The sequence below is a fragment of the Ceratosolen solmsi genome, unplaced genomic scaffold (genome assembly GCF_000503995.2).
Source record: "Ceratosolen solmsi marchali unplaced genomic scaffold, CerSol_1.0 scaffold7, whole genome shotgun sequence".
NCBI lineage: Eukaryota > Metazoa > Arthropoda > Insecta > Hymenoptera > Agaonidae > Ceratosolen > Ceratosolen solmsi.
Genome location: NW_011948413.1, coordinates 14528279 through 14554312, shown reverse-complemented (window position 1 = coordinate 14554312; position 26034 = coordinate 14528279). Strand labels below are relative to the sequence as shown.

At 31.7% G+C, this 26034-nt stretch overlaps 2 protein-coding genes across 2 annotated transcripts in view; one reads left to right on the top strand and one right to left on the bottom strand.

Moving 5' to 3' along the window:
• The window catches only part of SamDC (S-adenosylmethionine decarboxylase), a 30829-nt gene extending 11212 nt beyond the window's left edge, over positions 1–19617 (top strand). Inside the window, exons 3-6 of the mRNA XM_011506277.1 lie at positions 11700–11826; positions 16258–16360; positions 18200–18492; positions 19184–19617. Of these exons, the coding sequence (XP_011504579.1) occupies positions 11700–11826; positions 16258–16360; positions 18200–18492; positions 19184–19486 (826 nt within the window). The 3' untranslated portion in view covers positions 19487–19617. The remainder of the gene's footprint in view (positions 1–11699; positions 11827–16257; positions 16361–18199; positions 18493–19183) is intronic.
• A 4021-nt stretch (positions 19618–23638) lies between these two features.
• LOC105367533 (transmembrane inner ear expressed protein) lies at positions 23639–25133 on the bottom strand. Its single transcript, XM_011506275.1, has 2 exons — positions 24772–25133; positions 23639–24200 (listed from the first exon to the last, which is right to left on the bottom strand). Exons 1-2 carry the CDS (start codon positions 25109–25111, stop codon positions 24019–24021), a joined length of 522 nt encoding a protein of 173 aa, XP_011504577.1. The 5' UTR covers positions 25112–25133; the 3' UTR covers positions 23639–24018.
• Between the last annotated feature and the right edge of the window lie 901 nt (positions 25134–26034).

Here is a 26034-nt window from a genome sequence, read left to right as displayed (position 1 = left end):
GATTCTATTATTAACAAGACTACGCAGTCGTTGCATGCGTATATAGTAAAATTTTGCTATTGTCACTTGGTATGGATTTATGCAATTACATTATAGTCTTGGTACGATTTATATTGCTATCGTTACATCAAAGACCTATCCTATCTTGCAAGTGTTGCAATCTTGTGTTTGCATATTGTATACACTTACTTTAAAGTACCTCTATTAATTATTATTTTTAAGATAAAGTATAAATTAATGTAAATTTCATTGGCTAAAAGATTCATTTACTTTTATTGGTTATAGTGTTCGATTGTAAGTTGATTTTCAGGTTTTCTTTAATTGTAATTAACGAATTGTAATAAAGGCAAATTCCCCGTTTCGGGGCCGATAAATAGTTGTAACATAAAATTTGGAATTACGCCTACATGAAAGTTGTTGAAACATTGCAAAGCAAAAGTATTTTTCACTTTTATTATAGATAAGTTGTAGTATACTTAGATAGCACAGTAACTTGGAATTTTAGTTTAAATACAAGCCCGCGACAGGTAGCATTTTAAGTGAGATATGAATAATTATTATTCCGAGAATTGTAACAATACAAAGTTTGCTTTGCTACGATATTATTTATTAATATTGGTTGAAAAGTATCGAATAAGTTGATCCGAATGAACAAATATTAAAAGCTTCCCATAGCTTTCAATGTACAATCTTATATTATTAGTCGACTTTGTGTTATTTATTATTATTTTATAGTTATTTTGAATGATCAAAATAATACTTAGAAAATGACTAATAAAGAAAGACAGTCGGGAGAATTAAATTTATTATATTTTTGTTCACTAAAAGTGGTTCTTTTGTTTAAATTTAATCTCGCAGAAATATGTTTTTTCTTCATTTTCTTTGACAAAAAATAAAACAGTGATGGATTTTAAATTATTTAATGCGTGCAGCAAACTAACGTTTGAAATTCTTAATAATTCTTTTATTAACGAAGTGCCGGAAATATATTCTAATAATTAATGAATAAGTGAAGCAATTTTTTGCTAAATTTTTAAATTGAAAGGAAATATGTATTTTTTGTGTCTTCGATATACTTTGGATCATTAGAGAGAACATGAAAAACTCACGTTTAAATTTATTATCTTTTATAGATTGAACACTGTTTAATCATACTTTGAGAATAATATTTATTATATTTAAATAATATTATTTATTATAAATGTCGTAGGGGCAAAAAATTTGCAATTAAATTAAATATCGATAAAACGATTAGTTGTATCGCTAGGGTCGCCAAGTCACAAAATTACTAAAATGACCATTTCAAATAGATCAATCCTTTTGTATCGTGGAATCTCTTATGTCTGAATTTATGTTTAATAATAATTTGTTATATTAAAAATTTAACTGTCAATTATAATTGTCAAAAGATATTGAATGTTTGAACTGGGAAAACAACTGGTTTTTTTTTTTTTTTTTTTGTTTGACGAACTTTGTACTGATTGATTAATATAATTATAATATATTTAATTGATTTATGACAATTGAACTTTATAAAAATTGAATTGTATTATTATTGTTATAGTACTAATTGAATTTAATTGGATTATGTAAGGTTCAACTATTATAAATATTTGAGTAGATCGATAGTTAATACATAACATTATTATGGCACCTTTCTTAATAAAGTAATTTAATATTATTTTCATATAATTAAGAAACTTATATATTTGAAAGTTTAAAATGATTTTTTTACTCTTTATTTCTTTATTAATCTTCATAAATCAAATGAACAATTAAATTCAATATGCGAAGCATATTAATTACAAATGAAATATTAAAATATCCTGAACAAACAAAATAAGTTTTACGTATTCACATATTAATTTCAGTGGCCTTATACAAACAAATATAATTACATCATTTATTTATTTTTGCATTGTTCTTATTATCATTGAATCATTAATAAACATTAAATACCATTGATTATAATATGATTTAACATTACGTCAATACTAATATGTTATTTAAATAATGAAATAGACGTATATATTGAATTGTAAATGAGCGCGAGTGAAGCTATTTCATATTTTTCTTAATCATTGGCATTTTATAATAATTTATCAAAAATTATTATCAATCTAAATTAATGGAAAGCTTATAGAAATTAATGAAAAAATTTCTCATACAATATACTATATATATATTGGACAATGCATGATTATTGTACAACGAATCATACTTTTATTTTAATTATTATGAATATTAAAATTAGTAAAATATTGAAATACAGTTTTCCTAACTTTTGGAAGATTCAATCGTTTTACGATTATTAATATTGTTTAAACGCGTATTTAGGAGTGAGATTTTTAATATGTATATTTTTAGCTTACAAAACATATACTTAATAAAACGTCAAAAAAGCTTGCACAAATGACATATCCAATCAAGTTCTATTTAAAAATATTTTTAAACTTATGGTTTATTATTAGACAATATATCGTTTTTTTTTTTGTTTGTTTTTGTTTGTTGTCGTTGTTGTAATTTACCTTCAGTTAGCTCCCAATGTTTACAATAAAACTTTACATTATAATAATTATTTAATATTTAGCTAATGCCAGGTATTTATATTTGTACCGAATTAACATTCATAATATTATTCTATATTCAATTAAATTTGATTTATTGAATTATTATGAATTTTTTTCTTTTCTTTAATTTGAATATTTGAATATAGTCATTAAATAAAAATTAATAATTTTCAGCTAAATAAATCTAAGGAAATAATTATTCAGTTCAATTTGTCTTTCGGTAAATTTGGAAAATTATTTTGTCTATATAATTTTTAAAAATAACTCAAAATCTAAAAGAGTTAATGTACAATTGCATTTATGTAGTATAAATATTAATTTAATAAATGATGTATTATCGGTAGAACAAAAGTGACCTATTAGACGATTTGTAATATATTATTTGTTTACAATAAAAATTATGCTCTACGATGCAGTGACAGTAATACCAACTACCTCTCTACCTAGAACACATAACTGAAGAAGAAAAAAATAATAACTATAAAGTAGTTGTAAATGTTTGAGCGAGTAATTTTCCAAAGATAGACTTTTTTTTTGTCGTAGTCTATAATCTTTAGCAGATGACAATGTACATAAATAATTTAATATAGCGTAGTGATTAGGTCATAGTAAATTCGCGTCGTAGCTGATCATATTGTCATTCAATGTAAAGAAGACAGTAAATGCATTTAAGACTGTTGACACATAAAAAAAAAAAAAAAAAGTAATTTTGTCCAGAATAAATGTTAAAATCCAAGGGCGATGGAATTGCTCAGCACTTCGTCTCGGCAGTGCCTCGAAGCTCTCTCGTTTAAATTCATACGGCAGCTCGCGATCACGGGGATGTAGATAGACGACAATCGCGGTTAACGATCCTAGTTTTATTGTAGATTAAAATCCCGACATAGTCGAGAGTATCGATAAGATCTTTTAATTGGCACGCGAGTGCCAACAAACTAAAATACAACGACAGACGACGTCTCTGTGCACTTGAACTTGCACCTTGGCGAGGTTCACATTGCGTCTACTACGGCATGTAATCCGCACGTGTGCTGGCCGGCTTTGACCGTCCGCTCTCTATCGATTGCTGAATGAGCCTCAGTAAGAGGAAGGGCGTGACGTAGCAGGGGGGAGGGTGGGGCTGGAGGGAGCGCATTGGTGGCGGTGGTGGCGGCGGCGGCGGCGGCGGCGGCGGCGGCGGCGGCGGTCGTCGCGGAGGGCGACGGAAGGGGAATGGGAAGGGGAAGGGGAAGGGAGTGCCGAGACGATAAGAGCAAAGGGCGTGACGTAGCTGCGATCGTGTCTCGCGGTACTTTAGAGAGACATTTTATTAATTGTTCTCCGCTGTGTCGCTATAAGTTGTTGGATAATGCATAATTTCTTTTACTACTGCGGGTGTTGATGAACTCTTGTATATTTCCATTCTTTAATGTGTTTTGTATTTGTATTTCGTTTTATTGTCATTTCATATATTGTATGCATTGTTTACAACTGCAGCGTATTGACTTTATGATTGAATGTAGATTTCAATGCATAATCTGTGAAAGTGCTGAATTTAAAATTAAACAAATAGTTAAATTCTTGCGATGGATAATTTATTAATGTTGGAATACAGTTTCAAATTTGGCTTATCGTAATAAATATAGACATCCTGTAATGTAAGATGCCTTAATCGTGAAGTGTGTACGTGCTAAATAAATATTATTATTCATTTAGGATGCGTATTGATTATAAACAATTGATAACATTTTTTCAATTAAACGACAGACATTGTTAATTTTGCGAATTGAAATAAATGTATCTTGATGTATGATATTTAATGAAAAAGTAGTCGAATACCGGTTGGATATTTAATATCTTTGTTATTGTCTTGTAGTTTTTGGATAGTATTCTACAATAGTTGACGACCGATAGATTATATGAAATTGATATCAAGTGTACTCGTCTTTAAAAATTATATTAAATTAACTATATAGCAGTACTGTAAATACTTTTTGCTACCATCTTTATGACCAGTATCTATTAATTTGAAATTCTGTCGATAGTCGCAAAATATTCGTATTATTTTCATTGATGAGTATCGAGATGATATTAGACTATGAGATCTAATGTCTTTTTTTTACGTGAATTAAATTCTTACCTAAATCATAATATCAATTAAATTTCTAAATTTTCAATATATGAGCAAAAAACAAAAGCAAAACAAAAAAATTCCTATATTAATAAAAAATTAAAATTTCAATACAAATTAAAAATTTTCTCGACAGTGCGTTGTGACAAAATCTTTTCAAAATACTGATTTAATATTCAAATTTTTAGAAAACTTATTGATATACATTTTTAAAAGATAATAGTATTTAATAAGGAGTTGTATATTATTTCATTGTTCGTAATAGTTAAAAGATGCATTAGTTTTAATAAGATGTTAAATTATAAATGATATTTTTGATTGAATTATTATTGCATTTGAATAATACTATAAATAACATATATTTTATAAATGTAAGGGAATGGAATTTTAAATAGAAACGCTGTAAGTTATTCAATAATCACGTGTATCTATAATTATGATAATATTTTACTTCTTAACGTACACATTAAATTTACTAATACGAACACAATTCATTTTTTTTTCTTTATACGCGTCAATGTAAATTATAATAATGATGCTAAAAATAAATTCTATAGCTTCTTGAATCATTGATAGTAGTAAAATGACTTTTGTAGAACGTCAGTGAGAATACTCTTATTACGTGGATAGAGATTCGAAGTATAAAAAAATTGTTATAATTAAAGGTAATTAACAACATTCATTAGCAAATAGATATATACGTAGCGAAGCAGTTATATAATAAAAAAGATTAAATTACTAAATTACTAAAAATCAATCACTCTATCTATTCTGTAATACAATTCACATAATATCACGGAAAAATTTACTTATCCACTTAAAAATGTACGATAATAGCTTAAATTTACTGTGCTTGCATGTGAAAATAAAGATTTGTATTTTATCAAGCGAAATTTTTATCTGAAAAAAATGTTGATATTGTATAAGACCACTTGCTTTCTCATTGCCCAGTTTCCACAAACTTTAAACAATAAATTTATAATGTTAAAAACGAAAATTTAGCGATTATTTTCGTCGAAGCCTACATTAACCTACAATACCCCACACGGGCAGCGATGATGGCTCATCCGCAGCACCGACTTAACCCATTAGATCCCTCATTAAGGCCAATTATCACTCGATCTTAATCGATGGATTATTATTTTAATATACTTGACACGATTGGGCGGGCGAGAACACAAAAACGATCGACCACCACTTGTGAGAAGCAGCACGGAGATGTCAGCGCAGCCTCTCGCGACGGCTCAAGGACGCGTCAGCCGTCGCGCAGCATCCGGAGAGGGAAAGCTACTTACTGTCTGGCCCTAGAGATTGACCGTAAAGTTCATCGATGCTCGGTTTCGGTATCCGGGCTCGAGGCGCGCGTGTCTGCACGTGTGAGCGTCACCGGCCGGCTTCTCGAATATTCCGGGCCGATGGTCCTCGTGTACACGCTCGCATAATCGAGATCTCGAGCTGATTTTCCACGATAACGAGGCACTCGGACTCGGTCTATGTAGCTTTTAGCTTTTACCGCGCGGACCTGAGCCTTCAGGCATCCGTTCTTCGAGAACCTTCTCGAGCCTTTCTCTACGCTCCGCGCAAAGCCACCGCCTTTCACCACTTCTGGCCCTTGACACTTTATTTGAAATCGCTTAATTAATACATTCAAGCTAATTAGCAGCTCCTTAGATTATTAATAACATTAATAAGATGCGACGAAACTCGCGTAGCTCACTACTCACTTAGATCGTTCTAAGTTTTTGTTTTATTATAATGTCGCGTGTAATTGACAACGTTAATATCAGTGGGTTATTATGATTTGTCATCATAAGTTGTCAAGTAACGCCCAAATATTACAAGCAATGATTTTTCTTTCCACCATTACTTTCTTTCTTTCTACATTTCAATTATTTTTCACGACTACGCAATCTAACATACGTACGTGCACAAAGTTCGAATATAAAAAGTACGAACGAATGGAAAATTACAGGTGGCGGCGGTATCTCCTACTATTTCTCGTCGCTTCGCTCTCTCTCCGTCTCTCTCGCTATTTCGCTCACTCTCGCACACTCTCGCGCTTTCTTTCATTCGCCCTTTTTTTTTCCTCTTCTCTCTAGATTTATCTATATTTCGAACCACACGGGTCAGACGAGCGTTCTATTTATACGAGTACATAAAAAATTTATATCTCAAAAATGTGTAAAAACAGGTCTTCGTATTAAATAACACGGATTAAGTAGTAATATTATTATTTTTTTTAACTTTAATATAATTGAATAAATGTTATGTGTATTAGTATTGTTTAATTAAAAATGATTTCAAATCTGCTTGCCACTAAATCGTCCTTTAATCTATTTTCATGATGCAATAATAATAATAATAATAATAATAATAATAATAATAATAATAATAATAATATCATAAATAAACTTATTGTTTAAATTAAAATAAAAACGTAAAACTAATGGACAATAGTTCATTACTTAATGAGTAAAGATATGTAATTGATTGAAAGTAATTGGAACTCTATGAATTACCTAAAGATCAGATAGAAAAGGGATAAAATTTTAATCAAATATATCTATAGAAGATCGAACACCTTGCTTCTTCTATACTAATATCTATATAATTGCAATAATTAAATATGCGTAGACTGCCATTTTCATTGTAAAATGTATTTAAACAAATTATTGGAAATTTTACTTAATATTATCTCATTGTTTTATATTAATAGATAGATAATGACGTATGCATATCAACTATCCATATCACGTATAATTTACGTAGAATTTCTTGTTATAAATGGATTTTTTTTTGTTTTTGTTATTTGGTTAAGCCATGCACAAATATGGAATTTAATAAGGTATTGAATAATTTTGCTGGATCGAATTAACTAATGAAATAAATTGTGGATCTATATTTTATTTGAATATCTCCTTTATTTTCTTAACTGTTGAACAGTGGATTTTGCTTTTTTACGTAAATTTTATGTATAAATTCGTATCCTCGATTGACGAAAATAAGACCAACGGAGTAAATATTTCAGAGATCAAGAACTATGATACTGGAGATGTATGTTAATTTGTTTGTCTGTTTACCTTTTCATTTAAGTATTTATTAATTTTTATGGACAAACGAAACACGTCAAAGATAATATAATATAAAGCGTAAAACAATTGATGGTTTTTTTTTTATACACGTTTTCTTTGTTTCATAATATGCGTTACAATTGGTGTGTATTTATAGTTTACGTTATAAGCTTTGGATTATCTTTATTATGGATGATTTGTAAAATTTTAAATATAAATTTACAAGTACAAATGTATATTTATAAAATTATTTACTATAAATTTGTTTCATTGTGATTTAACAAGAGTTAATTTGAATTATGCCATCATGCCTGATTATGATAAATTCTTATAGTGGATATACATAACATCCGGATAAATGGGATTTCATATTTACTATTACAACATCTATTATTACAAATATTTTTTGAGAATTTAAAAATTATTATTTAATAAAAAATCTTATTTGAGAGGATGCGATTGTAAACAATTTAGAATTCTGTTTTATCGACACCCGATTACCGCCATTTATGCCATTAACTTCAATAATTGATTTGAAAATTTTTGTATTAGAGTTACAATTATATAATTAAAAAAAAAAAAAAAAAATTAAATGCAGTTTTGTTGCATTTTAATTAGAAATTTTGGTTTCTAAATATTATAAAAACATAGCTATAACAGTAAAGTAAATTAATAGCAAAAGCAGTTTATTATATTGAAATAATGAAAACTTTAAATTAAAATTATAATGCTATAATAGAAAAAGAAATATTAAAATATTCGACATTATCTCAAAAATGGCTAAATCATATATTTGCTTTTTTGTTTACTTATTTATTGAATTATTACTAATAGATATATGCATTATTTATTTAAAATTTCAAACATTGTGAGTCTTGATAAATTTGCACGTAGATAAGCAATTGTAACATTAAATTAAACTAATGTCTGCTACTTTATCATTGAAATTCATTTAGTATTTACTCAAGGTCAACTTATTAAAGAGAAAAGATTCTTAAAGTATTGAACGATTTTGGTTTTTGTAGCCTGCAAACAACTATTTGATATTGATAAATTTATGATTATTTGTAGATGATTTTTTTTTAAACCGTATATACTCGTTATAAAAATAAACGTTAATTAAATTTTCACATAAATAGTGTAAATAGTAAACAAATAGCGGCACTTCTATCTAAACATGAAGAAGCAAAGCGTGAATACATTGAAAAGCTTTGTACGCTCCTACCGAAATAACCTCGTAGACCAGAATAATGCAAACTTTCATGCATTTGCACACTTAAATACTAATGCACACACATTTTAATCCTTTATTTAATTCTGGTACCTGAGAAAAGCGCAGTCTAGCCTTTGATAAAATTTTCGACTTATGGTGCAAGGCAGATGAAAAAATTACATGAAAAAAAATGCAGAAATTAAAACAATCCTGAATAAGAGATTAAGAGATTAAGAGAGAGAGAGAGAGAGAGAGAGAGAGAGAGTGTGCGCGCGCGCGCGCGTGCGTGAGAAAGAGAAAGAAGAGCGAATGAGTAATAAAAGATTCCACAAATCTCCCTTAAAGTGTATGGATGAAATATTTGGATTGTAAACAGATGTATGCGGCAATTATAAATTGATAAAGAATTTTATAAATTTAATATTTTGTCATTTGATACTAATATTTTTCATTGAAAATTATAAAGAATATATTTGTAGCAAAATTTGTAGAATAAAATTTTTGTTATAATTTTAATATAATGTATTAATACTTATTGTGAAATGTTAATGTGAAATCGCGTATTTAATTTGCTTAATTTTAAATAACTACCGTGGCTTGTACGGATAATTGTTTGTAATTTTATGGCAAAGCAAAATTCTCAATATTTCATTTATACAAGCTTAAAAATTCCTATTTGAAGCAGAGATTTTAATATTATATTAAATTACTTAAATAATTAATAATGCACCAACACTTATTAACGTATATATGTTTTTTGTTTTGTATAAGAATACGCAATAAATATAAAATCTATGACGTTGCAAGTTGAAGTATATATTTATATATATATATTATATCGTCTGGTTGGTGCGTTGGGATGACTTAGGCGTTGCGAGGATATCGATTTCGTGTCCGTGGATGCATCGCTCGTATATGTGTGCTACGAGAAGTAAAGGAGTCGCTAAAGAGTAAAAGGGACAAGTAGGAGACTGCATTCGTACGTGGGGCAATGAAAGTGGGAGACACGAACGTAGAGAGAAATAACCCGGAGGTTTCTCCGTGCTGATTGTCGCGATTCTTTTTTTTTTTTTTTTTTTTCCACGAATCTCACGGGCACGTTCGCATATTATATAAGATGATCGCGGGATGCTGCCACCACGTGCTACTTTCGTGTTTTATCACGGCGTTTACCCCAACGCGCATACATAGGTCAAAGACCAATCAACTACGACTGATAAAAAGTCTTTTATTCATCGCCTCCCTCCTGAACACATTTGACGGTGGCATCGATGATTCCCAGCATATTTTTAGATTGCGATAGTATCAATTGATACTAAAGGCGCCTACGAGACATCTAAGCGTTGAAAATTAGTCTCGCGCTTTTTTTTTCGTCTTCGCGATCGTCTTATCAGTTCCTGACCCGGAAAACATTACGACACACTTTCTCGGAATTTCATATGCATTGTTGGATCGGAATTGATTACGGGAATTCAATAGTTTCGAATTGGGGGGACGGGGATGTTAGTTGGTGAGAAGATTGTGCGGCTGCTCATGAATTCGGAAGCTAACATCTAGATCTCCAACTGGCATTTATAGTCTCGTTAATTAGTCTCAATAACTTATGGGATACTTGTGTTACCATTGACGATGAAATTCCCAGGTGGTGTTTAATGCATCGCCGATAAGTATTGTAGCGAAAGAGAATATCACTTCGTACATAGAGGATATAGGATCGACTATTACTATGGCAATCATGAGTATGAATAAAATTTGAGCAAAGAATTTTTATAAGGATTGTTTTCGACTAGTCTTGATGTATACCGTGAGATTTTTTCTTTTTCTTTTTTTTTTTTTTTTTTTTTTTTTTTTTTTTTTTTTTACCCATTTTTACTTATTTTAAATAAGGTAGTCAAATCCGTGAAGAAAAAAAAAACGAAAACCGATGAAACAGAGAAGAGAAGAAACAACAAAATGATTCCAGCGATTCCTAATTAATCTTGGAAATTATAAGACTCAACGAGTAGCTTAAATTGAATAGCGCAATGGTATACTATTAATAGTAAGCTTACCTGTACTATATAAGTCATAATAATGTGTTTTTCCAATGCGCTCGTTAATAGTATTAGTCCGGTTGGCATGATAAATGCGCCTATGAATGCAGATCTAAAGTTGAAAGTTTAATAATAAGGAAAAGAAAAGAAAACTTGACAAAAAGAAACAACAACGACAACAAAAAATACGATAAACGCACGATAAAATTACACGTGAAAAAGACGTGAGTAAAAATTATGTAATGGCATGCACAATGTTTATTGGACTGATGTTTTGAAAACGCATTATTTCGTCATGTAATTCGTAAAAGGCCTACCTAAAGAAATACCTGGGCATTATTGTATCGAGACTCTTGTCATAGACAGACTGCCTCTCGATTAGCAAATTGACGCGCTTAGGCGACGTGTAATGCAAAACATGTAATGTAAATGATATATCCAATGGCGATCGTGTGAGTCGAGTTCAAAGTCATCGTTGTCCGCAGACCTCTTACACGTGATCTTGTATACGATACTCCTATTTGATAAAGAGAAGCGAACAAAGAAAAAAAAAAAAAAAAAAAAAAAAAAAAAAAAAAACAAACAAACAAAAAAAGTATAACGAATGAGAAAGTGTCTGGGCAGTACTAATTTTTCCATTTTTAATTTAATCAACTGTCAAAATTCTTCTCAATATAAACGTTCGAAACTGTGTACTTGCAGCGAGAGCAGTATGTTTGTGTCAAAGCGCAGACTCATCTTGAAGACTTGCGGCACAACAACGCCATTGCAGTGCCTGGAGACCCTCTTAGATCTTGTTGAAAGTTACACCGGTTTTGACAAAGTCGAGGTACACAACTATTTTCAATAAAGTTACACAGAATAAATTTTAAAGACGATGGGAACTTGTTAACTGACCTTTTCTGTTCTTGCTGCTTTATCTTGGATTTTAAAAGCAGTCGCAATTATTCGTACAACTTGACGCGCGACTCGTAATAAAAGCTTGCGAAGACTCGTTTTTTCTTTTTTTTTTCCCCTTTATTTTTTTTCCTATTTTTCTTTCTTTTTTTTTTTTCTTTCCTTTTTGTATTATCCATCGGTTGTCGAATTTTCTCATTTTTGGCTTAAAAATTTCATCCTGTTAATAAATATTATTAAAAATCACACTTTGGCTTTAAGCGTACATACACACTGTGATTTTTTAAAATTTCTTATTTATTTAATTCATAAATTCTTAATTATTTTCTTGTAATCTTATGAGACTAGTTATGTATAGTTATAAAATAGTGATTACTTATTTATGTAAAAAAAAAAGAAAAAAAAAAAAGTGCTTGTGTTGCCTGTTTCAAATCCTCCATGCCACATTTTTACAAGCATTAAATGTCCCACGATTTTTCGAGTAAATGATTAATAATATGGATTTTCAACTGGAATCACAAATGCTTATATTTTATTTATAATATATTTGGAGTGAAATTTAATTTGCATTAGAATATTATTAGAATATAATATTAGAATATTAGAATTATAATTAGATACCTAAGCGATTATCGTCGCAATATTATAATGGCTAAGATCCCCTCGATAAATGCCTATAACGAGACATTCTATTATAAAAAAAACTGCATAAAATTCTACATGAAAATTAAAAGATTTATTAGTATGAAATACCATTATTTCACTTGACTTGAAAATTCAAATATTTGTCCAGATTTCTTGCTTTGCGCACAAGTTACTTTTTTCAATTACACCCGTTGACGAGAATTGCAATTAAAATAATTCAAATACTACAGCAATGAACTCGAATCGCGAAATGTAATATTATTTTACACAGAGAATCGTTTCTCATAGAAAGCTAATTTATCAATTAAAAAAAATCAAGCATTAACTTTAATCGAGTAAATTTATACGTCAAACGAGACATCAAAATCAAGAATCCATTCATTCGTTTTCCAAATTTATTTCCGAATGTTTCAATGCATTCGGATCTTTATAATCTAATATATCAATGCATTAAAGAAATTAAAAATTATCTCACAAATATGACAATTTTTCTCCTTTAATGTGTATTGTATATCTTTAATAAGGTACAATAACATCGGATAAATCAATATTGTTTCCCCTCTTTTTACCATGAGCTAAAAAGAATAACAAACAAACAAACAAACATCAGCGTGAGAATGCAATTATCGATTTATTTATATTTTGAATATTGCGGCTGGTTTCTGTTTTTCCTTTTTCTTTTTCTTTTTCTTTTTGAACACGAAGGCAATTTAATATTTATCCCGAGTTCATCAAGAATATCCTATCTTAATATGGAGACACAATAAATCAATTTACGTGCGGGTCACTATAATGGAAACGTATCGTCGTCGTATGTTGGCTTACCAATATTATGACTAAAAAAAAAAAAAAAAAAAAAAAAAAAAAAAAAATACGTACGTAAAATCATAAAAAGCTTTATCAAGATTTCTTTCTTTTTTCTTTTTTTGTTTCTTTTTAATTGATCGTAAAAATAAAAACTAATTTGTTTAAGTTTAAAATTTTTAGTTTTAAAGGATATTTTGATTAATGTTATCTTCTACATTGCCTTTGTTCATTTCTTTTTTTCATTTTTATAAGTTACTTTGAAATAGAATTCAGGTTGTACAATAATTTAGTTACTTTTTGTCCCACATAGCATAAAATATCGCTACAGCCAAAGAAATAAGAAAATCAATGATTCTGCATTGGTATTAAAATGGTTTCCGCAATATCGACAGATCTTTATTAATATTAGCTAATTTTAAAGTAGATATTCCCGAAACAAACATTTGATGACCTCAAGAGAAGTCGTATATTGATTTTTTAATATACGAGTTTTGCCTAAATCCTAAATGCAAGCCTTTATTCTACTTGTTACATAATATTGTAGCATATTTCATCATATTTCGTCATTCTAGCTTAATAATTAACGTGACACACAGAGTCGTGGAAAAATCACAAATTCTAGTTCACTGTTGTACCAGTTTAAATGCTCCGAACATAGATAAAAATCATCTTAAAGTAAAGAGTTTGGCGTGCGAGATGAAAGGAGTTATTGAAAATATCGATAATTTGAGTAGTACGAATCGTTTACAAGCCCAAAGATCATTCGACCTCCTAAAAACATGGATTCATTCATTCATCGAGAGAAATGGATGACCTCACATGCATATGCAAGTCGTGCTTCGATAGATCCGGAGAGAGAGCCGTTGTTGCGTAGTTTCCTTGTTAATCTCGGTACAAAATTCGATTTCTTTTGACCCCCGGATAGAAAGGAGGAGAAGGAGAAGAATGAGGAGGACGAGAAGGACGAGGGGCAGCAGGTGAAGGAGACAGAGGAGGGATATCAAAAGAGTGACTTAGCTATACAACTTGACCTAGTGCATATATAAATGATGCGATTGTGTAAGTGTATATGCATGTGTGATATACACTGGAAATCTGAAGCGTACGAGTCCTCTTTCTTTCTCATTCTCCGCCGACTCTCTCCGTTTATCGATCCTTCTTATGACGATATCTCTTCGTAACGTATATATATATATATATATGTTTGCTTCCTTCTTTATCCGACTTTTCCGTAAATCGTGTGACACAAAGGTTGATACGGCGCTATTAATTCAGTGAAAAATGCCCAAAGTCGCGCACTCCTCCACACACAACTGCTTACTATTCTTTTGCTTTTTGTTTGTCGTTTGTTTGCACGATGCCACACGATTTGTCCCGATGACAAATTAGCCAAAAAGTTGGAACTTTAAGGAGGTTGATGCGTTAACCAGTTGTGGAGGAACGTAGGTTATATGCCCCCATCACCCTCCATCTACGCGTATATTCCCCCCACGTTCGCCACCTATCATCGCGCAATACTACTACATTTTTTATGTCTACATTGATTATTTACTGCCAGGTATGGAGGCACTTTAAGACTTTTAAAGCATTTATTCAAATCAATTTTTATAAACAAGTATTTTCACATTATGTTTTCTTCTCTCAAGCTCCCTTCAGCCACCTACTTGTGTATTAACAAATTTCGTTAAAATTCATTACATTACAATTGTAACTAATTCAATTTATTTATCACTTAGCTAGTAATGAGTTTAATTTTGAAAAAAAAAAACGCATCAACCTCTTTAATTTTTGCGTAGTTAGATGTATAGTTTAAAATCGATTAGTACATTATACTTAATCTAGTTAGTTTTTATCTTTTATCATTATCTTTTATCGTGCTTACCATTCATTTTGATTATTTTCTTATGATAGCATTTAACTGGTTTAGCGTAAAAAAAAAAATAAATAATAATAATAATAATAATACAAAGCAATTATTACATTTTTAATCGACATAAATGTTAAGTAATTAAAACTTTTTTTTTTCAATTATGTTAAATTTGAAGGTTTTTATAGCGTAACATTAATTAAATGACTATACATTGGCATTATAAAAACCATATCTCTTATAATATTTTCGTAATTAAACTATTATAAAACAATATTATTGAACTAGTCGTTTTTTATGCATAGAATTTTTAAAAAAGAAGTTCATATAATTTTAGAAATCGGATTAAATAGATTTTTTGTTGTATCATAAAAATAATTGTCTTACATAATTTAAGACACGACCTTTTATATTCATCAACTCAAATTTTCAAAGTAATTTTCGAGAATAAAACTATACAATGAAAATGAGATAGGCAGATTATCACATTGAAGACTTTTGGGCGATTACAAAAAAAAATAATTAAGATTAATTTTATACTAATGTGATTTTTAAGACGAGAACGAGTAGTTTTACAGTTTTAAATCTTAGAACCTAATTGTAATATGTAAATTCGCAATTTTTTCAAAAGTTTGTTGCAAATATTTACACGTACACGCATATTTTTATTATTACCTTAAAATTTAATTTTTAAAGGGTATATTTAATACTCGAATATTAAAATACAATTATATTACAAACAAAAACAAAAAAACAAAAACAACAACAATAACAAAATATATATATATATATATGTGCTGTTATTAATGAGTACGTAAGAAAATTCTATACGATAATTCTTATACATATTTTCTACCTTCGAATGATCGATATTTTATTTGTCCATACAATAATTTCCTTCTTATTCTTTATACGTACTGCATATTAGTTTTATTGCATGGTAAATCATCACTAAGTATATCAATAGAAATATGTACGCTTGTAGATATATTACAGAATGTAATCTTTAATTCCAAATCTCATTCGCCATTTTTTTCTCTCTAGGATTTGTTCTATTCGCGCAAGAATTATAAACGACCGGAATTACAAATATCGCCGCATCAAGCCTTTGAGGAAGAAGTTGCCTTATTGGACACTTTCTTTCCTGGTGAGTATTATTTATTAAATATGGGAGTTAAACATAGAGTTTGGAAAATTCAAATGAAATAACAAAACTCGTATTTTAATTTTAGAATAAAACAATATCAACACACTGAAAAGAATTAAAAACACATTCATGTAAGCGAATTAGAAATATCGTAAATATAAGTATATCACGAGCACAATATACAAATATTAAATGTGTTATTAAATTCCTTATGAACTTATCTGATATTTTAGAAAAAATACGTTTACAAAAAATATTAATTTCTAAAATAATAGAATCGCTAATTTCTTAACTAATTATCTAATCAATCAAAAGAATCGACATTTTTATTATCGAATGTTACAATGTGTTATGTAATTATAATACAAACAAATTATTTATACATTGCAAATAAATAATTAATAGATATATCTTTAAAAAAAATAATAAATAACTAAATATATATATATATATATATATACATAAATCTATTGCACAAGAAATAATTGATATGTCTAATTATAAATTTATTGGCAAAGTTTGTATTCTTTAGAATTTACAATAGATGTAAAGATCATTTGTTTTATAATGAAATTTTCAATTTTAAAAACTACTTATCACTTAATTCAGCTGCATCACTACTTAATATGAAAAAATATAAAGATTATTTATTTTTCGTAATTGATTGTGGATTATTATCAAATGGAAAAAAAATTTCACTCTCAGCAAAATATAATCTACCTTACAATAATCGAACAATAACTTTATGTCGATTATTATTCATTTTATAAATTAATTCTTAATAATTTCATTAGACATCCTATATTTCACATAAATTTTATTGTTCAATTCACAATTCAATTTAAGAATTCACAAAACGTTATCCTAGTGTACATTTCATTCGACAATTAGAATATTTAAGTAGTAATATTACATTAGAAATATATTGCAATGATTTGTCATATTAAATAAAATAATCTTCGCGCTTAAAGCACAGAATATTAAAAAGTTCGATACATTTTTAATGATATAACAAAATGAATGACATAAGTACTATCTATTATATTTTTCGTTTGTTTTTCCTTTTGTTTTTGTTTTATTTTGACTAAACGAATTGTGAAACGATAAATGAAAAAGAAACATTGTCTACTCACTAACGAAATTACAAGTGTTATAATGAAGAGATAAGAGGTCTGATCATTCATAATCCATCACTACTTGCTTAGGCTAAAATGGAAACGTCCGATAAGTCGTATATAAAATAAAATAATTTAGAAAAAAAATACTTTGGATATTTTACCCACATAAATTATTGAACCAATAAGTATCTGCGACAGATAGGTAATATTGTATTGAAGCAATCGTACAAATGTATTTATAAAATATTTGAGATGAAAGAAAAATTCCAAAACATTGATTTCTTTATAAAAATAAAAGCTTTTCAATTGTAATAATTGTCAAATAAGGAATAAACCAATTAATAAGATATTATATTATATAATGAATAATTTTACATAATGTTACCATTGTCTTTATCTACATTTTTATCGGAAATGAATTTTTAAATAAGATCGTGACTCTTAGAGAAAATGTATTATAGTGATGCAACGATTCATTATTAACATTAACATTTCTCGATGATAGCATAGGAAGCTCTTTGACCCTTAAAAGGGCGGGCATAACAAAAGAAAAACGCTGCAACCTCGTCTCGAACATTGAAGTAAAATAATTGAATCTCGAATAATTAATGAGAATTGCGCAACTAGTAACGTGGAAGCGCAAGAAAGGCAAAAGCTAAAGTACATGGATATTGGATGTGAAATGAAACGAGGACATTGGTTGATGTTTATTAACGATCAGATGGCGAGGCCTACTGCTTGGGCTCGGAGGACAACGACTGTTGGTACCTCTACACCCTGAACCGGGATAAGCGCTACCAGCCGCAGAACGGCGAGCGCGAGCCTGACCAGACTCTCGAGATCCTAATGACCCATCTCGACCCGGAGGTCATGGCCATCTTTACCCGTGACATCTGTTCGTCGGCGGCCGAGGCCACCCAAAAATCCGGCATCGACAGGCTCATACCTAATATGCTGATTGACGACTTCCTCTTCGAACCCTGCGGCTACTCCATGAACGGTGTCTCCAAAAGCGTGAGTATTCCCACGCGGCGCTCCAGGCCACGTGTGAGCTTTCCTAAAGCGAAGCATAGTTCGGTAATAAGGTCGGACGGGAACATAAAGCTAATCGTTCGATAATGTTCAGGTATTCGCGGCATTCGACACACATTAACGCTATTCGCTCAAATAGCCTACATAGCTTCGAATTCTTCATTCGCGCTTGCGCGACTTAACGCGCGCGACAAGAAAATTGCCCCCCCGCCCACGCCTTTATTATAAATCATAAACTTACATATTTTAGTTCTATATTATTCTAATAAAACTTCGTGGCATAATACGTTTATTCGATTTCCATTGTAACCGTGGCTCTTACGCTCATCTTTGTCCAATTAGCTTCAATGGACTTAAACTTAAATGGACATTTAAGATGACTTGTGTTTCAATAACGCGTCTCTCTCTCTCTCTCTCTCTCTCTCTCTCTCTCTCTCTGTTTCCCGCAATGACTCGGATTCTATCCTATCGTGAGGCATTCCCCTCCTCTATCCCTCATTATGCCCAGCGTTAGAGAGGGGCCAGAATAGCGTGCGACGAGTGTTTTCAATTATAATTAGAACGACCAACCGGGCAGGCTCCGATCGGCAGAAAAATTCCGTCGGGGACACGAGCTACCGGGACTCGAGCTACCGACCGAATCATCCAACATCCATTGGACTTATTATTGCAGGGCAGCTACATGACGATCCACATAACACCGGAGCCGGACTTCTCCTACGTGTCATTCGAGAGCAACATTCCGGAGGCCTCGTACGAGGAAGTGATAGAGCGCGTTCTCAAGACCTTCAAGCCCGGCAAGTTCGTCGTGAGCATCTTCGCGAACAAGGAGTCCGTGGCGGCGGACACGCCCCGTGAGCTCGAGCAGTCCGACTGCCTCGGGCTCGAGGCCGACTTTGTGCGTAGCGACGTCCAGTATTGCCGCTTCAAAAATTACGACCTCATCTGCGCCTTCTACTCCAAGTTTCCGAGCTGAGGGTTCGTGGGCGCCTCGTCGCTGGCCGCCTGCAGCAGCGCAGGCCCCGACGGGGCGACCGCCGCGGCCCTACCCTCCTCCTCCTCCTCTGCCTCTCCTTCATCATCATCATCATCATCATCATCATCATCATCATCATCAACATCATCCTCATCCTCGTCCGCCTCATCCTCATCCTCCTCATCCTCATCCTCTTCCTCATCCTCCTCCTCCTCCTCATCGTCATCGTCATCATCTTCATCCCGCCTACCGGCGGTCCATTACCTCAGGCCCTGGCTACGGCCTCTCTCGACCTCGTCCACCAGATCCCGCTCCAAGGTGTACAGACGAGCCTCGATCAAAGCCCTCGCGAACCCCGGTGGGCCCCAGGTCCACGGGCATTCGAAGATCCTGCGGATGTCGAGTCGCGAGACTGGTGGCCATCTTCCCGAGGCCGAGAGCCGTTGCGAGCCCCTGGCGAGCTCCTATCCCTACTCGGCCGGTCGCCACCATAAGGAACCACCCGGACAGAAACGGCCCAAACTCAGGAGCTGCGCCGGATTCCTCCCTATGCTTTCCCTCATTCCCCACACCCTCATTAGCTTCCAGTACCCAAGCCCCAAGATGAAATTCTCATGGTGGAGGAACAAGATATCGTGAAGGCACGCCTAGGCGGCCTAAACACGAAGACTGCCTCGCTGGGGTGGCTTCTTTCCTCCAGGCGCGCGGCCGTGAAGGCCGTGTCGATCTGCCCTCCCGAGGTAGCAGGCAGCCTCAAGCGTAGGATCCGATTTGTTTGTTTGCCCCGTTGGAGACTACCGCGCCTCGATTCTTTGTCGATTCTTTGATTTTGGGGAGAGCCGCTCCAGGTAGAGCGGCGGGCGACTCTCGCCCCGGGTTGCGGCTGCGATGACCGCCCCCCCCCCCCTCCTCTCCCAGCTTAATGTTCTTGCATCGATTGTGTTGGGGCGATAGATGACGCTACGACGTCGCACGGATCCTCGACCTACCCTTAGCCGTCGCTATCTCTTTATGTGTCAAGTCCGTTGTGTTATCCATTGTGTAGGCAGTTGCGGGTGTAGCAGCTTCCGTACGCTAAAATTGTTCATCATACTGTTTACGTAGGCCTTCGTTGGCATCCTCGGAGCTACGCCCATGCCTGGCTCATGTCACCTTATGTCAATGTTTCACCTTATGTTTGCAATCCGGATGCGTTCACGTTGCAAGCGAAAAGTGGAGCTGAGCGACGGCATTACCATCGGCACCCGGGACTCACGTCCTTACGCTTCCTTAATCGCAAACGAGCATCCCATTTCTTTTACCAAAGTCGACGACTGTCCCACTAACGACACGTCAGTAATATGCACCAGTGAAAAGTTGTGTATAATTTATATCGAGCATTCCAGAGAATTGAAGATACGTCCGATCAAAGTGGCCGTACTTACGCCTAGTGGGTGACGGGGTGAGGGGCAGAGGGAGGGAGGGAGGGAGGGAGGGAGGACAAGAAGGAGGGGGAGGGGGAGGAGAAGGAGGAGAAGAAGAAATAAGGAAAGATGCTTTATTCAAACGATATCCTTGTGTACTGTGCCGAACTACTCTACGTTGCGTAAAGTTTAAAATTTGAGTTGTCGTACTATTTAGAGACACCATTTTTATGCACAAATTTGTTAAAAAAAAAAAAAAAAAAAAAAAAAAATCAACTAAATCCAAGCCATTTTTTTTGTTTTAATTATTATTATTTTTATCGTTATTATTGTTATTATTTACTTATGCTTCATTCAGCTTTTAAGTACAAATATTGTGCTTCAAAATTTTAATTGCGTATAAACAAATGGATTTATTAGTAATTTCTTTGTGCAATTTATCGTATTGCCAGGAGGGAATTGCTCGCGTATCTAATTTATGATGAATTTTTACAAATCTTCCTTGATAGTAGGAATATTTTTCATCCATAATTAGATTGATAATATGGTTTTACGTATGATTTTTATTCTAATTATACAATGGCTAATCATAAGAGGTAAATAGGTCGGTAAAATTTATGCAAAAATAAAACAATAACACATGCACTCTTAAAGTCAGGTGTTTCGATCTGATATCTGATTGTATTAACAATTAGCATACAATGAAATATAATTATTTTGTAATAATCTGTATAAATCAATATAATTTGTAATGAGTCGAGAAGTAATGTTTAGAAATGTGACGAGTTACATTACTATTATCAAGGAAGAAAGCTGATGAAAATGATCTGTCATCGACGATACTTTAGTTCGACTATGTACATAATATTATATTGCTAGTGGATGATGCTCGCAATTGCAAAGGCAACGAGCCAAAATTACTAACTATGCTCCTCTATTGTACAATTTTAATGTTTCTGTACAAATTTTTACGTATTTGTGAAACGAAAACAATCAACGAGGAGAAAATGGAGAAACATGAGACAGCGTCAGACCAACGATGCATTTTAAAATTCAAATATTCATCCTTGTTTTCTTCACCAAACTTATTTTACAAATGTTTATTTTTTTATTTTTTGAACAATAAAAAATTTCAAAAAGACCATTTATATTCTTTTATTTAATATAACTTTCAATAAATTAGAGTTAAAATTACACTGGAATCTCATTCGATCGATTTGAATAAGTGATTAATTACAATGACCAATTGTCGTTTATAAATGTGTACCAAGAGTAAAAAAAAAACATTACACACGATAATTTATTATCCGTAAATAGCCGTAAATACTTGTATTAAATGGTGATATCTAAATATATTGATATTCTAAGGTTAATTAAACCATCGCAAGAGCGCAGAAGCGTTTGCTAAATTAAACACCTCGAATACATATATTGAAAAATAAAGAATTTTGTGCTTATACGTGAACAGGGCTGGGCAAAAGTACATTTTTTGACGAATAAATTTTATAATACTTGATATGATCTCCGAGATAAAAAGACAGGCAATTTTATAACGTTTCAAACATACTGAGAGAAGTTTACAATATTTATTATAAAACGTAGAAAATTGTCTAGAATAAATAATAAGTATTTAACCAAAAGGTAATAGATATTTTCAGTCTCATCAATAAAATTGTATTGCATACATTTACATTTCTTATCGATATAATGTAATGTTAATTGTAACGCGGGATAATCATTTAGAAGGTCGTGTGAGAGTTTTTTTTGTTTTTTTTTTTTTTAATAATTGAAACAATAAACCATAGGTACGATGAAGCTTCCTCCAGTATTAAGAAACACTGATTCTCCATTATTAGAACAATTCATTAATGATAGTAATGATACAAAGTATTATTACCGCGAAACGTTTTTGATCGATCAATTGTCACATTCAAAAACGTGCAACACGCCAGCCGTCGTTTTTAAAAGTCATAGATGAATAAAATTTAATGACTATTGTAGTACAGCGATTGAGCTGCAACGATTGTTATCCGTATAAGCAAATGTATATTAATTTTACTAAAAATGGGCATTTATAACAAATGTTTTATGTGTTAAGTGAAAAAGTAACGATAATGGGAAGTACGTGGCGTACAGTTAATAATGAACATGGCACTGTTCAGCTCTGTGAGAACATTGAGAGGAGCATTATTTTCAAAACAATATTTACCTAAGAATTTCGTGGCTGTAGACAAAGACAAAATATGCCGCTATTGTAAAATAGTTTATAGACCACCGACTGCAATGTACAAAATATATCTGTTAATGTAGATTTTACCGTTGCATGAAAAATTGTCTAATTTATATATACTATGGATAAAACAAGAAAAATATATATAAATAAATAAATATATATATATATATATATAGACCGAATGAATTTCGATAATTATTTCTTTTTTTATTTAATAGAATACAAGGCACAATCGTATAAAGTGTTGTTATCGAGAGTCTAATAAATTCTATCATGTTACAGGATAATTTTATCCATTGTTTAAACATAACTCTATTAATAATGTAAAGATATTGTGCACTATTATAGCTGTAAAGTGTATGATTAGGTATGTTTGATTCCAAACAGTAAATCAATAAGATAATTGTAGCACAAGCACAGAAATCACCACGTTGGCAGGGCCAAAAAGTGTGAAAAACGTTACTTCTGAAAATTTATATGACATATATTGTATTGATAAAATAAGAAGTACTTTCAAGTGTTATTTTTTTAACTTATATGATAGTACGTGATAGGCCAACTATTGATTTTTAAGCTCAATACACATAAACACGAGATATTTCAGTAAATAAGGAAAGCGTTAAGAGTTCATTAAATTATTCAAAATTTCGAACTATTTAAAGGCAACGAGCAAACATTTGTATATAAACTTGAATCGACAATTCAAATATTATGCAATCTTGAGTTTTTGGAAAAGCCAAATAGAAACAAATAAACTTTACAAATGACATATACAAATAATTCATAAATCTCAATTACATAGTAAACGGTTAATGAACAATGAATAACAAAATACAAAAACAAATTCCTTTATACGAATTAAAAATACAACAGTTTTAAGGAAGTTTTTAAGTAAGCTAAATCATTGTATTCGATTCCGTATGTTCTTCTTTATTGAACCGAATTCGCATATCCTGAAACATTGCATTGAACTTCGTTCCGAATCCTCTATCTGACCTCTTGTAAATTATTTTCTTATCTTGCATTTGTGTTTCATCCGTTTCTACGGCGCTCAAAACATCGTTTACACGATCTAAAGCTATAAAATACAAAGAAAACAATCAAGAATAATAACTGACGCGTTAAAAATACATGAGCACGCACGCACACGCGCACATATTGCTAAACAAAATGATTGTTCGACATAATTACAAAAAGTAAGTCAGATTTTTTACTCTGATGTACCTTCAATTACAATAATTATTTTACATTTAATTTACCACTTTCGACCTTATCTAATTACAAAAATTGTACAATTACAATCTCGTGTAATATTATTGTATTATTCCAGTAAATAAATAAATTTCAATTATATTATAAATGTACAAGAGTGTTATTACCGAATTATTCATTAACCCATTCTTAATCTCTGCCATTCAATTATATGATGATATTATATATAATAAAAATTATATATGATATTAATCTAAGGAAAAATATCTTATGAATTTATCTCTTATTATCTACAGCCCTGTCATTTGTATTTATAATCCAAGATCCTTTATTTACAAATCTTAGATCGACAAGCTTTATTTTAATTTTTATGTTTAATTCATTTATAGCAAGTTGATCATGATAATATCTAATCCAATGTTAAAGTAGTCAGTCACCTCTTTTCAAATCCATTTCATCCATTTCCTTGTCGTGAATCTTAGCCAACTCTTTTCTGAAGTTACGAGTCAACTTTTTTCTAATATAATCAGCCTCGATCTCTTGCTTGGTCCTTGGTATTCTGAATCTAATGCAGCAGCATATCATTATTGTAATAGCCAGAATGACCGAAAGAATAATTCCCACGAGTTGCCATACTTTAATGCCAACCACTTCGCTCTCCCATTCAGGCTCTGTCTCCTGCTCGATGCATTCACCGGTGATATTTGTGCTTTCCCCTGAACACGGTGGCAGTGTCAATGGCGACGATAAGTCCGACAAAATAGCCGATGTTTCCATTTTCACATTCTATATTTAGCTGAAAATTGAAGTAGAATTACGTTAGTAATAATTGTGATTCGTACAGGCACTATTGCAACATACCTATTAATTAATATAAAATACTCGTTAAAATATCATAAATAAATCGTTAAATAAATCATTCGATCAAATTTACTTTCAATTCATATATATATATATATATTAAACACAATTGTAAGCTACATTGGATGATTATCTAAATTATTATTATCTAAATAAATTTTTACAATTATTCATATTAATATCATACTTACGACAGTTAAAAAATTATTATTTGCACTGACGAGCAAAGGTATTAAAACGAAAAGAAATAGAATTGAAAAGTCGACTCTCTGTAACGGACGAATTTCCCGTGACTGAGCTACTTTCAACTAATGCAAGTAGTATTTGTGAGCGACCGAGGGTGTGGTAGATAATCATCATCCCTGGGCACTCCTTAATTCTCAGACCTTTCACGCGCAAATGCACTTTTCCCCGTAAAATCAATACGCGTGTGGATATATAAATAAACTTTTCAAGTAACTAAAAAATTGGCAATATTTTTTTATTATCTTATTACTTAATATTATGTAATAATGGATAAAAATTAAAAATAAAAATCATTTGTTACAAAAACAATATACTATGTTACGTGCTTGCGACACTAAATAGTGCCTTAACAATTAGCCGCTTCGTTTTTCAAATCTTTCGCACACTCCCTCGTCTTAATGGTTTTATCAATGTACCATCATTGTTAATTACACAAGTAGACAGAGTCGTTATCGTTATTCCGATGACATCTGATGCGATACAGGCTAAGCGTACGGTATTAAGATGTAATTTGGTTAGATTGACGGTATGAAATAATTCTCTATCTACGCTCACCGCTTGCTAAGAACGTTTAATTCCTCATCCAAACAACA